At 38.6% G+C, this 16,245-nt stretch overlaps 1 protein-coding gene across 4 annotated transcripts in view; it reads right to left on the reverse strand.

Moving 5' to 3' along the window:
* LOC309647722 (uncharacterized protein) overlaps positions 1 to 16,245 on the reverse strand; it is a 356,212-nt gene that overhangs the window by 176,811 nt on the left and 163,156 nt on the right. For all 4 annotated transcript variants that reach the window (XM_082435301.1, XM_082435300.1, XM_082435302.1 and 1 more), the window contains exon 4: positions 2,956 to 3,029. In XM_082435301.1, coding sequence (XP_082291427.1) covers positions 3,023 to 3,029 — 7 coding nt within the window. In that variant the 3' untranslated portion in view covers positions 2,956 to 3,022. The remainder of the gene's footprint in view (positions 1 to 2,955; positions 3,030 to 16,245) is intronic.

A 16,245-nucleotide genomic window follows, 5' to 3' on the forward strand; every position in this document is an offset into this window, starting at 1 on the left:
CAGATATCAGTTACTAGTCTATCCAGTTCTACCCAGATATCAGTTACTATTCTATCCAGTTCTGCCCAGATATCAGTTACTATTCTATCCAGTTCTACCCAGATATCAGTTACTATTCTATCCAGTTCTACCCAGATATCAGTTACTAGTCTATCCAGTTCTACACAAATATCAGTTACTAGTCTCTCCAGTTCTACCCAGATATCAGTTACTATTCTATCCAGTTCTACCCAGATATCAGTTGCTAGTCTATCCAGTTCTGCCCAGATATCAGTTACTATTCTATCCAGTTCTGCCCAGATATCAGTTACTATTCTATCCAGTTCTACCCAGATATCAGTTACTAGTCTATCCAGTTCTACCCAGATATCAGTTACTATTCTATCCAGTTCTGCCCAGATATCAGTTACTAGTCTATCCAGTTCTACCCAGATATCAGTTACTATTCTATCCAGTTCTACCCAGATATCAGTTATTAGTCTATCCAGTTCTACCCAGATATCAGTTACTATTCTATCCAGTTCTGCCCAGATATCAGTTACTATTCTATCCAGTTCTGCCCAGATATCAGTTACTATTCTATCCAGTTCTGCCCAGATATCAGTTACTATTCTAGCCAGTTCTACCCAGATATCAGTTACTATTCTATCCAGTTCTGCCCAGATATCAGTTACTATTCTAGCCAGTTCTACCCAGATATCAGTTACTATTCTATCCAGTTCTACCCAGATATCAGTTATTATTCTATCCAGTTCTACCCAGATATCAGTTACTATTCTATCCAGTTCTGCCCAGATATCAGCTACTATTCTATCCAGGTCTACCCAGAAATGATCTATTCCTGAGGTCACACTCACGTCAACTCAAATACACTGCCTCATCCCCAAGTGAAACGTGTGCTTTTTGACTTGGCCAGTTTCTTCTGTGTGTGGGCAGAACTTTCTTTAAATAGTATGTGACATATCTATTAACCATCTCTGACTTTATTTCTGAAACTTCTTCTGAAGACTATTCCTCTCCCAGATCAGTGTATCCCATGGGATTCTTTGCCTTCCTTCTTCAGGTTTCAGGATAGAGTGGGAGAAAGAAGTATATGTATCTACATCTATATCCATATCTATAGATATAATTATCCATCCATAGCTTTTCTCTTTTTCTGTAAGGAAAATCCATTGTAGAGAGGTTGGTTGGCCTTAGTCGTAGACGTCCAAAAAGCAACAAATGTTTGAGATGAAACAATGTATACAGTGGTCATTTCATGCTGGAGAACAACAATCAAAATCACTTTCTATATGTTGATATAAACAAATATATAGATATATGCTTGTGCATATAGAAATATTATGTATAGATATATAGAAATGATGCATAGATATATATGTCTATGTACCTATCTATACACATATATATGTGCTGATAGGTAGATAGATAGATAGATACATAGATACATGATAGATAGTTGATAAATAGACGATGGAAGTATAAGCATTTTTAAGGGTGGGTAAGGAAAGTTTAATGCTCACTTTCTATAATGATTCTTCCAAATTAACTGATTTTCATCTTAGCCGTCAGTAGTGTAGAAGTATGTTCATTGCTTGTTTGCCTTAGGCAGTTTCAAATTTGGGGGACTGACTATGTATCTTCGATGGTCACAGCTGTGTGATCTGCTTTGTGCAGCCACCTTGCTATGCTTGGTGTAAGGGGAGGCTTTTCCAAGTTAGTGGTATAAACCAACCCTCAAACCTGGATGACCTTTTAACTCATCATTCAGGGGTCTCTCTGACTAGCATCCTTGCATTTTGAAACTGGGCTGTAATCCCTCATAATTCCAATTCCAAAACATTATGTGTTGTCTGTAGATGTCTCTATATACAAAAAATAATAATATATAATTTTTAAAACACTGTACTATAATGTTCTCTGTGTAACTGTCTAAGCCATAAAGTTCTATACTTAATTTAATAAGAATACCTTAATTTTATCTTTAATTATTGATTTTTTCTGGATAAAGAGCCACAAAGCAAATAGATCCGAAAAACCTTCAGAAAGGGATCACATAAAAATAATCATAATCTATAATTCAAAGCTTTGTTTTTCACAACGGTAGAAAATTAAACATTCTCCTTTGAGCTTTCTTTATTGTGCAAAATGAGGCTGATTAGGTCAAACTGTTCTTTCTACCACTTTTGACATGCCAGGCAGAGATATTAACATTTCCGAAGAGAAATGGAACATGTTCCAGGGTTTGAAGAAGGATGAGGGGAAATAACCTAAAATTAGACATTGGTTATTTGTTGTCCCCCCGTTCCTTGACTCCTTCCAGATTTATTTCTATGAAGCCTTGGTGAGCTGAAGGAAAGGAAAGCAGTATGTGTTCACAAACATTTAAAAATTTCCTTTGGATGTCATTCTGAAGAAAGAAGTGACAGGCTAAACCGTGGCCAAGGCTTCTCAGGAACATTGTTTCTACGAGTTTCCTCTTCACATTGCAAACCCTCTGCAACATTGTTCTATGCACAAACCTCCCCAGTTCCACTCTAGAGCATTCTGTGGTCACAAGGAAGTCAAGAGCAGCGCAGACCCTTCTTTCCACACCTGAATCCTTCCCGCCTCTCCAAGGGTCCTGCTGAGTGAAGTGTGCCCTCCAAATTACAATTATCAACGTATTCGATTTCTACCAATGCGATACAATATACAAAATATCCTTATGGCCGCACACACGTATACAGAAGCCTGTTATAAAGTGCACTGCCGAGTCACTTGAAATATTTCTTAACCCTATTTCAGTCTTCCCCACCCCCAAATCTCCTCCTGATTGCATCCTAGCCAATTCCCTTCACAGATCCGTGTGTTGAAAGCAGCATCCGTTGACTAGCGCACACATTCAACAATAAATATAATGATGGTAACTGACCTGTGTCCAGAGGTAGACTCTTAGGTTACAGGACTACTTACCCACATGGCTTCCTCAGGGGCAGGCTCTTCACTTTCTTTCTTCTCTTTTGGAATCACGGTTCACTGGTCAGTGCCTTTGGAGATACAAACATCAGATTATGACAATGAGAGCAGAAAATCATGAACCCTTCACATCTCCCAGAATGTAGAAGCTCATGCTCAGGGGGAAAAAATGCATTAATGGATCTAGTTCAAAAGTTTGCATGTCCTGAAAATGTGTCTTGGTGACACCCCATGAATGAGCCACAGACACACTCATGAGCCACTCGGTGTCTAAAAAGGAAGGTTCTTCACTTGGAATATGCGTCAGTGCTTCCCATGCATCAATCTTTCAAAAGATTCTAAAAACTGAAAGAGTAATTGAAAAAAATGGTATTTTTTTTCAGGAGGAAAGAGAAAGAATTCCTTTTTCATGGTCATCATGGAGATAAAACTAATGAAAAGAGGTGTCAGCTCCACTGCGTGACTACTGGATTGCTCTTTTCTTGAATTTAAATAATAATACAAAAGGTAAATTTGCAATAAATATATTTATTTAGATTTAATTGAATGTCTGTAAATATTTGGGAGTTACTAATTTGATTAACTTTTAAATGTAGCTCCTAAAATATTTTACTTGAATATGTCTCCAGTATATATTATTGACATTGATTTGGCTTGGCTTAACTTCCACTTTCATGCTACACTCTCAGGCCAAAGTAAACCCCCTATTTCAATTCAGCCTACTACCCTACTTTTATTCTATCTTTTATAGTTTCTAAAAGAGACATTTTTCTAATCAAAGCCCTAATGTATTTTAAAAACTTTTAAGTTGACATATACAACTGAACTTCTTGAAATAAAAACATTTCGTTATTTCAGAAACTCAGTGGGTTAAATTTTTCTTTGAAATGTAGGCATCATGATAACAAAGTTCATTTTAAAAACTGAAAGAGAATTTATATTTTGTGATTATTGTCTATTTAAGAATGGCAGAAAGGGAACAACTTCACCAAGAATGTTTAAAAATGCAATTAAAATGAAAAGATAACATTTTCTCCAAACAGACTGGCAAAAATGGAAAAAGAATGACCATGCCCAAGCACTGGCCAAAGAAAGCATCCCTCTCTAACCCTGCTGGTGGAATTGCAAATTACCATGCTGTCACTAATGTAGGAAAAGTCTTTAAAATATGCATACCATCTGATGTAGTAATTTTATTTCTAGGAATCAAGTTTATGGAAATAACCAGAAATGTTGGAAGTTATACATACAAGGACATTCATGCCGAGCCATTTACAACAGCTAAAGTTATTAAGCAGCATAAATATTCAGAAAATGGATTTAAGGAAATACCTATGAAAGAACACTAGGTAGCCATTGAAAATAAAGGTGTAGAGAAATATTTGTTGGCATAAAGACACTCATGATATATTGCTAAGCAAAAGAAGTAGGCTACATGTAGTGTAGTGCCAATTTTTATTAACTTACATGTATGATCATAAAGGCATGAAACAAAGGTAAGAATAGATATACCCCAAAATGTGAGCATCACTTATATTTGACGTGTGAGGCAATAGAAGATTCAGTATGGTTTTTCTTTGTTATTATCCTTAGCTTTTGCTTTTTTTTTTTTTTTAATTTTTAACTTATTATTTATTTATTATTTTTATTTTTGGCTGTGTTGGGTCTTCGTTTCTGTGCGAGGGCTTTCTCCAGTTGCGGCAAGTGGGGGCCACTCTTCATCGTGGCACGCGGGCCTCTCACTATAGCGGCCTCTCTTGTTGCGGAGCACAGGCTCCAGACGCGCAGGCTCAGTAGTTGTGGCTCACGGGCCCAGCTGCTCTGCGGCATGTGGGATCTTCCCAGACCAGGGCTCGAACCCGTGTCCCCTGCATTGGCAGGCAGATTCTCAACCACTGCGCCACCAGGGAAGCCCCAGCTTTTGCTTTTAATTATTTATTTTTTTATATTTTCTTCAGAGAACATCTGTCATTTTCATAGAGTTGAGAGAGTTTAATAATCTTTCATTGGAAAAATGCTTGGTAGAAATTACTTATTTTTTCTCCATTTTTTCCTGACCGCATTCGAGGAGGTGGGGACAATGCTCTCTCCCATCCTCTCCTCCCTGCTACCCCGCTCAGCCCGGTCCAGAAATATCAGTGCATCCGCTTGGTCAAACTCCATGACCAGCTGCATCATGGGTGAGGCTGCTGTACCTCCAAATATCATCTCATGGCCAAGAAGCACATGAAGAGATGCTCAACATCACTAATCATTAGAGAAATGCAAATCAAAACTACAGTGAGGTATCACCTCACACCTACACTGGTCAGAATGGCCATCATCAAAAAATCTACAAACAATAACTGCTGGAGAGGGTGTGGAGAAAAGGGAACCCTCTTGCGCTGTTGGTGGGAATGTAAATTGATACAGCCACTATGGAGAACAGTATGGAGGTTCCTTCAAAAACTAAAAATAGAACTACCATATGATCAAGCAATCCCACTCCTGGGCATATATCCGGAGAAACCATAATTCGAAAAGATACATGCACCCCAATATTCATTGCAGCACTATTTACAATAGCCAGGACATGGAAGCAACCTAAATGTCCATCAGCAGAGGAATGGATAAAGAAGATGTGGTACGTATATACAAATGGAACACGACTCAGCCATAAAAAAGAATGAAATAATGCCATCTGCAGCAACATGGATGGACTAGAGACGGTCATACAGAGCGAAGTCAGACAGAGAAGACAAATATTATATAATATCGCCTATATGTGGAATCTAAAAAAAAAAAAGGTACAAATGAACCTATTTACAAAACAGAAATAGAGTCACAGATGTAAAAAACAAACTTATGGTTACCAGAGAGGAAAGGGGGGAGAGGGATAAACTGGGAGATTGGGATTGACATATGCACACTACTATATATATAAAATAGATGACTAATAAGGACCTACTGTAGAGCACAGGGAAGGAACTCTACTCAATACTCTGTAATGACCTATATGGGAAAATAACCTAAAAAAGAGTGGATATATGTATATGTATAACTGATTCACTTTGCTGTACAGCAGAAACTAACACAACATTGTAACTCAAATATACTCCAATAAAAATTTGAAAACAAAACAAAACAAATATCATGCTCATAAACGTGGTTTCTTATTGCTTCCTTTTGGCCAAAATGGTCCACTGAGCGCAGGTTCCCTCCCATGCCTAAGGCCAGCTTGCGTTCGCTCTGTGTCCTCGAGCTCTGCTGTTTGTGTTTGGATTCTTTCATCTGCTCCACTCCCAGAATAAGTCAGCCTGGGGGGAAAGATGGTGAGATTCTAAAACTGAGTTTGGGCTTAGTGCCATGAAGAGGAGATTGTGGCTTTAAATTAGGCAGCATTCTCCTGCCCCGTTTACCAAAGTGCTCTGCAGATTTTGTGTGAAAGGCCAACAAGTAATAGGATGGTACACTGAGTTTTATTTTTCTCCCATTGTCACTTATGCCTGTAATTCCCTCGGAAGCCTGCTAAGCAGGGGTGGCTGGGATTTGAGGTAGGAGTCAGGCATTCCTCAGCCCCCTGAGCAAATGCCATTGAATAGCATTAAGATTTTGCCCCAAGCAGGACTGGTGCCATGAGCCCTAGGATGGCCCTGCCCTTGGTTGAATGCTCTGCTGTTGCCAGCCTTGAAATCTTCAATAATTCGCTGGGCCCCAAAAATCATGGAGCTGGTTCTAGCCCAGCCCCAAACCCTGAATGTTCTTTCTGATGAAAGCAGCAAAGTCAAAATTCACACAAAGATAAACTCATTTTGTATATTGGGGAAAAGGACATAGGAGTATTGTTTTTCCTTTTGGATTGCCTGTTAATACAAATAATAGTAAGAACTGACTTCCTTTCCCGGAAAGCCTCATGAGTGCTAACCTTTTGCACCTAACCATAGATTTGCATTTGAGAATCATTTTCAGAGATGAAGTAAAAGCCCCGGGCTCTCTGCACTGTTATCAAAAGAGAGGAATAGAAAAAGCTACGAAACAATGGAAAACCGTAGATAATCCATGATCTCAAGATCTCAGTTTTGTAAGTATTTTCACTTCATCGTGACAGGGTGACTAATCTTTGGGGGGTTCTAAACTTATGTCAAGATTAAATTCACGTGTAACTAGAAGAGCAAGACTTGTATGGTGAGTCCAGCGAGGCTCCCTTAGATCTTAACCAGTCACTTACTGGCAGGCAGGCCAGCTAGTAAATCAAATTATGACATCATAGAAGGCTCCCAGTATTGATTCTTTGTCATGCCATTTCTAAGAAAAATAACATCACTCTTGTCCTTCCGCAGGATTTAGTCCAGAGACCTACGCTCATGGCCTTTCTAATCAATGTCAAATTTCCTTTGGGACAAGGTTAGGAATAGCTGTCTTAACTGAAACGGTAACTGGAGATCAGAATGAAATGATTTCTATCCACAGCCAGCATAACGTTATGTTTACTTTGTCTTTTTCAATCCAGTGCCCTGCCAACAAATTTATGTTAAATGCATGTCATATTCCAATCTGTTTAAAAGATTTGGTATAAAATGAAAGACTCGAATGTATTATGAATAACTGTCTGTTGACAGGCTCCAGGGACATACTGTACTTTTCTAAATTCATCATATGAAGACGGATATGGTTCTCATGCGCTAATACTCTTTGCAATTTGTTTATAACAAAATGGGTCAACGTACCATTAATTCAGTTGCAAAACTGTCATCTCTGGCTTTAGGTTTTTGTACAACTAATGAGACTTCACTGGTATTCGCTCACACAGCCCACTCAGCACTCCATGTTAAAGGTGTCTATTGACAAGGTTATTGGATTCCAAACGAATGTTTACGTAGAAAGGGGAAACCAGTGTCAAATATGAAGCTCAAATAGATACTCCAAGCTGGAGAAGCTTATGGCAGCTTAAACCCTCTACTGTTTATTCCCCCTAATGAAAAGCAAAGACAATAGGAGACATGGGGATAAATGTAATGAAGAGAAACAATACTCAGGTTCTGAGAGGTTAATCCAGGCACAACAGAGTTAATCTGGGAGAGGCTGGGGGAGGTTTTAGGATAAAGATTTAGACAAGACTTGTTACTTTTTGATCCAGTTGTAACCAGTGAATGACCCTATTTGCAAAGAAGATTTTGGATTTTCAAACCAGCAGGGCAGAAGTTGCTTCCTTGATGTTTCTTGTTAAACACACTTGGGTACTTGTTTTCAGAATAAATGATGTCAAAGATCTTCATTTTCTTCTCAAGCAACAAAACAAAAGGAGTCTAACAATACAGATACTTAAGAGGACACAGAATTTGACCCAAGATCAAAAAGTTCCTGAAAGCCAAACTGCATATTCAACAGACGCATAATAATATTATTTGGTAAAACAGGGAATAAATGCTATGTTTTTTTAATGTTCCAAAGGTTAAAAGATAAAATTTACACATGTGATTAATGATCACTTAAAGAAAGTGCTTTTAAACATTTGTTTTAAAATTGCAGAGTCTGCATTATTATCTCTGACATTAAAAGTAAAATAAATGAGGTTATGTCCAAAGGGTTAAATTTAAGAGTATGGCTTTGCTTTGAATATATTTGCAAAATCTCAGCCTCATGAAGCTAAATAGGAAAACTTTCAAAATGAGTGAATTACACTCACTTAGGATTTTCCCAAGGTAAGAAATCAACCATAACCTGAGGGGAGAAAGTTATATTAAAATCAAATTAATGTTTCTGAGAACTAACCATGTTCTTTGAATTCAATAGCATCTCTTCAAACATATCATTAAGTACTTATATGAAAATCCCCATGAATTAGATCTGAGACTGTATCACATAAACTGTCAACAATTACACCACGTGTCACATTTGGAGGAATGGGAAAATCTAAAAATAAATTAATGAAGTCCAAATAAAAGTAACCTCACAGCCATTTGGATAGACAGGTATCCAATCCCTTGGGTAGGTCTTCAAGGGGAGAGCATTACTGCCAGAATGTTAAATCAGAATTGTCCTAAATCCAACAAAGTGTTTTCATGTTACCTTTCATATTTCTAAGAGAAAGATTTTATCTTAATGGCAATTTCCATTTCCCTGTCCTATGTTGAAATGTTAACACAGAAAAATATTTTATGGACAATGAAAACAACCTTCTTACAAAAGATTATTAAATTTACCTGCAATGTAAAAAAATATATCTTAACCTAAAGAAGTAAAATAAAAATTATGATAAAGTGTCAGTGCTATTTGAAAATGTACTTATTATTGTTATTTCTAATATTTAATAAAATAAGTTTGAAAGCAAATGACATCTTTATGTCCAAAGAATATATAAATTTTTTACATATTTACAAGTGTGTTAGAAAAGTAAACATGTTTATAAAAGATTCCTTCTGAATGCCATTAGTGAGGTCATACTTGATCTTGTTATTTAAACTATTTTCATTTTCTAGGGTATCATCTTTGTATAGGTTAAACTGAAATGAACACAAATTGCGAAGCAAAAGTAAAACAATGTTATCGTGTAACTCTGCTTTTAAAAGTAATTTGTAACGTCATATGCTCAACTTTCTCAAGATTACTCAGAAGTTTCTAGGTAACAACATGCTTAAAATAAGCAAAATAAACTGAAATATAAAAATGCATGCTTCGTTATCACACTTAGCATAACTTGCCTACTGGAATATAAATAAGATCCTCAACAACTAACATTAGTTCATTCAAAGAACAAAGAGAAACCATGAAATTTACAGAAAAAAAAAAAAAAAAACCATATACTTTCTTTTTCTCTCTGGAGGGCAGAACATGGACCAATAGTTGGAAATTACAATTACAGGTAGACTTGAGGTTACTGAAAGTCAAGACATTTGAAATTATAGATGCAGAACATTCAAATTGGCTGCTTTGAGGCATGGTAAGCCTCAGATCACTGCAATTATTTAAGAGAACACAGAAAAACAAGAAAAAACACCTTTCTGGTAAAAGGTAAGTTTTTATGAGCCGGCAGTTGTACTAAAGAGCCCATAAGGGCTGTCTCAGTGTAATATGTTACCTTCTACAAAGATTACAAGTGAATCTAAAGGTTATCATTTCAGGGCTTCCCTGGTGGCGCAGTGGTTAAGAATCCGCCTGCCAATGCAGCGGACACGGGTTCGAGCCCTGGTCCGGGAAAATCTCACATGCCGTGGAGCAACTAAGCCCCGTGGGCCACAACTACTGAGCCTGCGCCCTAGAGCCCGCGAGCCACAACTACTGAGCCCACATGCTACAACTACTGAAGCCCCGCGCCTAGAGCCCATGCTCTGCAACAAGAGAAGCCACTGCAATCAGAAGACCGCGCACCGCAAGGAAGAGTAGCCCCCGCTCGCCGCAACTAGAGAAAGCCCGTGCGCGGCAATGAAGACCCAATGCAGCCAAAAATCGATAAATAAAAGAAATAAATTTATTAAAAAATAAATAAATAAAGGTTATCATTTCAGGTGTGTATACATATATACTTACCTGGGATTCATAACACTTTAGGAACAATGCCCACGTTGGGCTGCTTTTGGAAAATCATGATGAGACCCATCCAGGCTAATACGAGAGAGAACTAATTAAGTATTATCATCTTTTAAAATGTGAAAAGTCTGAATGTTCCTAAAAACATGTCATCCTCATGCCCTTTAGTCGTCTCTCTCTCTCTCCCGCTCTCTGTATCACATGCGGGTAACTCAGCTAAGCTCTTGGGCGCTCCCCCATCCACCAGTGTTTGTGGAACAGATGGATATGAGGGCTGTGTGCTTGGGTATGTCCTGTCCTTTCCAGAGAATTCTGAAAAAGGTGACAGGCAGGGCAGTGGTGGGAGGGGATGGGAGAAGAGGAAGCAACATAGCCAGAGGCTGCTGAGGGAAAATCACCCCTGAGTTTTGGGAGGGAAAAGAGAAGCAGATTTTTATTTTGGCTTTTTTTTTTTGCCCTCAAATAATTGCAGATACAAATAATGTTCCCCCTGCTCCCTGGAAAGCTTTTCCTAATCTTCCAGATCTGACTGAGGGCCCTGTGATGTGGTCCCAGCCTCCTGTACGTCAACCTTCGCCACCACTATTACGTAGGAAGGGACTATGTGAGCATCTGTAGCCCCCAAGGAAAGGAAGGGCAGTGAGCAAGGGGCCTACGCTTTCCTGTTACAGGGCTGACACTTACCCAGGGTTCACTCTCCATTTTGTATACAGTATCTTACTTGATTTTAACGTCAGTTCTCTAAGGTGGGTACTATTTGTCCTGACTGCGAGACAGTGTAGCTCTGCGGTTAAGGTTGCAAACTTTGGAGTCAGAAGTGTCTGGGTTTTAATCCTGGCTTTGCCATTATTAGCTGTTTAGCCTAACGTAAGTCAATTCCGTCTGTATGCCCCCAGTTCCTCAACTGTAAAAGAGGGTAAAAATAGTGCTTACCACATAGAGGTTTTCATGAGTACTAAATAATTACTAAATATAAGGCACTCGGAACAGCACCAGGCACAGAGTAGAGGGTAGTAAATGTTAGCTAGCATTACCCTCATTTTGCAGATGACAAAACTGAGGTTTAGGGAATCCACATCACAGGTGTTGAATGGGAAGCTGTCTCATTCTTCAACACTATGCAAAGATGCCCTAAAATATATAAAAATGTGTTATCTCCAGAACAGAGACCAACTGGAGGTGACCGACAAGTGTCGTTAGAGGGAAGGGTAGAAATATCATCACCCTCAGTGTGGCCACCGAGGCAAGCTGGCCAGGGACTCTCTCATGGAAGCTGCTTCGGCGGGCAGACGCCAGATACACAGGCGACAGGCGCTCGGGCGCTTTGCTTGAGAAGCTCTTGCCTCTGGGAAGCAGCCTGGGTGAGACCTTGATGGTCGGTATTAATTCCCGGCATCTGTTTACTGTTCAGAACGTTAGCTCTTCTTAATGAATTAATCGGAATCATTACACACTGTCAAACTGTAGGTCCATCTCCAAGAGAAGTCCTTATTAGAGCAAATGCGTTATCCATAAGATGTGACCAAACAGCTTGAGGAGGGGAGGGGCTCCTTGGGCGCTGGGGACAGGGATAGGTTCAGAAGTGTTCACTCACTCAACAGATGTTTAACTGAGCAACTACTACCGACCAGACGCCACACTAGGCATTTGTGAGACAATGTTAGGTGAGACCAGGTACTTCCTGGAATTAAAATCTTTCTTCAGTGGTTGATGCTGGAGAACTTGGTTAACTAAGGATGGGGAATATATCTAGATTCTCACCTTGCACCATATATTAAAAATTGAATTTTAGATGTCTTAAATAATTAAATGTAAAAATTAACAAATACAAACTATAATGAATAATTCTCTGATTTGTTGGTAGAACTTTCCAAATGCAAAAGCTCAGAGAAAAATTAAAGAAGACTGTAAGATGATATTAATTCAAAATTAATATGTATGAGAGTCAAAATATTATTAAAATAATAAACCAGGAAAAATATTTGAAATAAATACAGGAAGTCAGCAATCTGGAATTCCGCTTGCTGCTCTCTAGAACTCTGAGCCCGCTTGCCAGCTCGCCATGCTACCAAGTGATAACCAGTCCTGCACTGGCTGCTCTTCTGACGATGTCTGGGTTATTGCCTCAGCGTTCTGATGTGCTCCCAAGGTACTAGACCGATTTTAGAATTTATTCGCAAACACCTGACTGCCTGGCCTTGGTCCTAATACCCAGTGGAATTCTTACCATGCCTCTCCCCCAGCCTGGACCCCATCACATCCCCCAGAGTGCAGGCTCCGTCCCCACAAACCATCTTTTGAATTAGGACTGGCCCAGTCCCATTTCCTTTATAATACAAATTCTATTATGGAACCCTCCTTTAGAAGTCAGCTCTATTAATTTTCCTCTCCAGCCCAGGATTTCTCCCCGCTGGTCTGCAGCTGAGATTCAAGCATGCCTCAGAGCTCAGCCTACCAGGTGGTGACAAAGATGCTAGAAAGTATCAACGTCTATTTTAAATGGCAAAACTTTATTTTTTCTGTCTTCTAACTAAAAGGCTGTTCTGGATCTCTGTTAAGAGATCAGGAGTTTTCCAAAGGACATAAGACACCTGTGAAGCAGAAAAAGGAGTTCACTCTCATCTGCTAACAGGTCCCTTACAGCTTACAGGTCCCTGGGAGGAGCTTCCCTACTGAGCGCTCACCAAAACTCCAGAGTCATGGGACTTGGACAGCTTTCATGAAAAGTTTTCTTCCTCATCATGTGATAATATTTCCCATTTTAAAAACTGTACCCTCTTTTACAAGTGACAATATTAAGGAAGAAAAAAATAATTATGTGTTTGTCTCCAAGTGTTTACATTCTATTCAAGCCTGAAAAGCCTGTCAAAATCAGAAAGCTGGGAGGCTAATTGAAACGGAAACAGGAAACGGCAGCAATGTGCTCTAACCTGCAAGTTTCACAGCCTCGTTAAAATTCAAACCGTGGGGGAACTGGGCAGGGAGCTGACAAGAGTGTCCTGTAACCCAGGAGGCCAGAGAACAGGCTGCTCCACTGATGGGACTTGCATTAAATGGATGTTTATTTGCACCCAGGGGTTAGGTTACTAGTGGAGAGGCCCACAGCCAGAGTTCTAGTGTCATTTTGCATATTTGTCAATGAATGAGAAGACACAAGACATTGCCCTGGGTTTAGACTTGGGAATTTTGTGATGTTTGAGGGTATGGATTATATTTTTGAAGGGGAAGCTGGAGGAAAAGATTTTTTTTTTTAATGTATTATTGAAACCCCAGTCTAATCATGAGAAAACATCAGACAAATTCCAGTAGAGGGGCAGCCTACCAGGTTCCTAACCTGTCCTCCTCAAAACTGCGAGGGCATCAAAACAAGGAAAGCCCGAGATGCTGTCACACCAGGAGACTAAGTCCTGACAGCTAAATGTCACGTGTGTCCTGGATGAGATTCTAGAACAGAAAAGGGACACTAGGTGAAAACTAAGGAACTTCAAGTAAACTATGGACTTTCAATAAAATAATGTATCCATACTGGTTCATAATTGTAATAAGATGTTAATAATAGGGGAAAATGGTAAAGGATATGTGGGAACTTGCTGAGCTATCGTCTTAATTTTTCCATATATTTAAAATTTTTCTAAAACACACAGTTTATTTAAAACTAACAAACAAACATGTATAAAATAGATAACTAATGAGAGCCTACGGTATAGCACAGGGAACTCTACTCAATGCTCTGTGGTGACCTAAATGGGAAGGAAATCCAAAAAAGAGGGGATATATGTATACATATAGATGATTCACTTTGCTGTACAGTAGAAAACTAACGCAGCATTGTAAAGCAATTATACTCCTATAAAATTTTTTTTAAAAAAGGATTTGCAGCTTCAACCATGCAGAGACATAAATATCACATATTAATAGATTTGACCTAGCTGCAAATAAATAAATAAAGTTATTGAGATTAAAGTCTGTTGCTAAAGCTTAAGCAGGATAAACTTTAGTTGATACAAGATAATCATTACTCTTTTAAAATATTTTTCTTTTTATAGAATAGAAAAAAATGCAATGATCTATATTCACATCCTTTTCCTTTTTAAATGTATGGTCTTAACTAATTTTATTGAGTTTTTTTTTTTTCCTTAAGAGTAATGATTGGTCATTGTAGAAAATTAAGAAGATACAGGTAAAAAGAAGAAAATCAAAATCACATAAACACATACAACAACTGAGATAGATCTAGTAGTGGAGGATACTTTGTAAGTTTGAATACCTGAATTTATCTTGAAAATATACAAAGAATATACAATTAATACACCTATAACGTGTAACTGTTGCATTACATTTCATTATATGATGGATCATTCTTATTTGGCCAGTGCATTATTTTGGGACATTAACATTCTTTACAATTTTTTAATGTTACTTTTATAAACCTCACTCAGCCAAGCATTCTTTCTAGTAATTGTTGCATATGTCTGTAATTATTTCCTTAGCATAAATACCTAGAAATGGGGTTTCTGAGTCAAAAGCTATGAATAATTTTAAGATGTTTGCAAATGTTGCCAAACAGCTCTCCAAAATTTGTGCCACTCTACACTCCAATAAACTAACTTGTAGAGCGTCTGGAATGTTCTTTCATTAATTAGCTCAGCCATTCAACAAAAATACTTAAAGAAACCCTTCTATGTACCATGTTCTTGTCATAAAAGGCTCTATTATCAAAACACAAAATAGATTACAAGAGGATTTTCAAAAGATTCTTATATTTTAAAACTATGACTTTCTGCATCAAAAAAAACCTGTTTGGGTTTCTTTCCCTTGTTGTTCTGTTGTGAAATATAACTTAACATTGTTAAATACAAAATATATTAAATAATGAAGGGAGAAATAGACATTTAGGTGCCTGTGCATATCTTTCCACTTCCCCAAATAACAGGATTTCAGTTAAAATCAGTTCATAAGCATGCTTATTTTGATACATTGGCAAATTGGAAATTGATCAGTTGAACTCGGTGTGTTTTATACAAAACAATAAATAGAATTATTGTAGAAGGAATGCCTTTTAGCCACAGAATGAAGTGGGCAGGAATGTTACTTTATTTTCTGTAACCAAGCCTCTCAGACGCTCCCTGTGCCCTGGTTCCGGCGTCATGATGGGAAATGCAGTCTCAGATGTGACTGGGTCATTCCAGTCCCCAGAGCCTGTGGGGACCCTGCCAGAAGCGGCCACCCCGGTTCCCACGTGGCAGGTTCAGCCAGGCTCCTTCAGGGCTCAGGTTCCTACCGGGGGAGGGACACAAGACCTCTTCCCCCTTCTAAATCCCGAACCCACTGTCTCCCTCCCTGGGCCCTCACCTGCGCCCCGCAGCACAGCAGGTGCAGCCTCTTGTGTATGATTTCTCTTCTGTAAAAGGAAACCTATCCTGAGGGGAAGCAGCTCCTCCTTTCTAGCCCTGCAGAAATTCCTCAGGCAAAATCTCCCTAAGCCATGGCTATCTGCAGAAATCCTGCTGAGTGAAAAATACCCAGGAAAGAAAAAACACAAAATAATATTTCAACACTTTATTTTTTTTCAAAAAAGGATCTTGCCTAGTGTAGATAGTGTTATCAGCGGCTATCCTGAGCTGACCAATTTCCCAAGAATTAGCAGATTAAGAGGAAAAGGAGTCTTCAAACAATTTAAATACCAAAAAAAAAAAGGAATTCTGTCTGGGCTAGGAGTTAAATACAGTTCCTGGCTTTATATGAGGATCTTCAAATTCCAATATGGCTGTGCTGTAGACA

The sequence above is a fragment of the Balaenoptera physalus genome (assembly GCF_965194825.1).
Source record: "Balaenoptera physalus genome assembly, chromosome: 18".
Classification (NCBI taxonomy): Eukaryota; Metazoa; Chordata; class Mammalia; order Artiodactyla; family Balaenopteridae; genus Balaenoptera; species Balaenoptera physalus.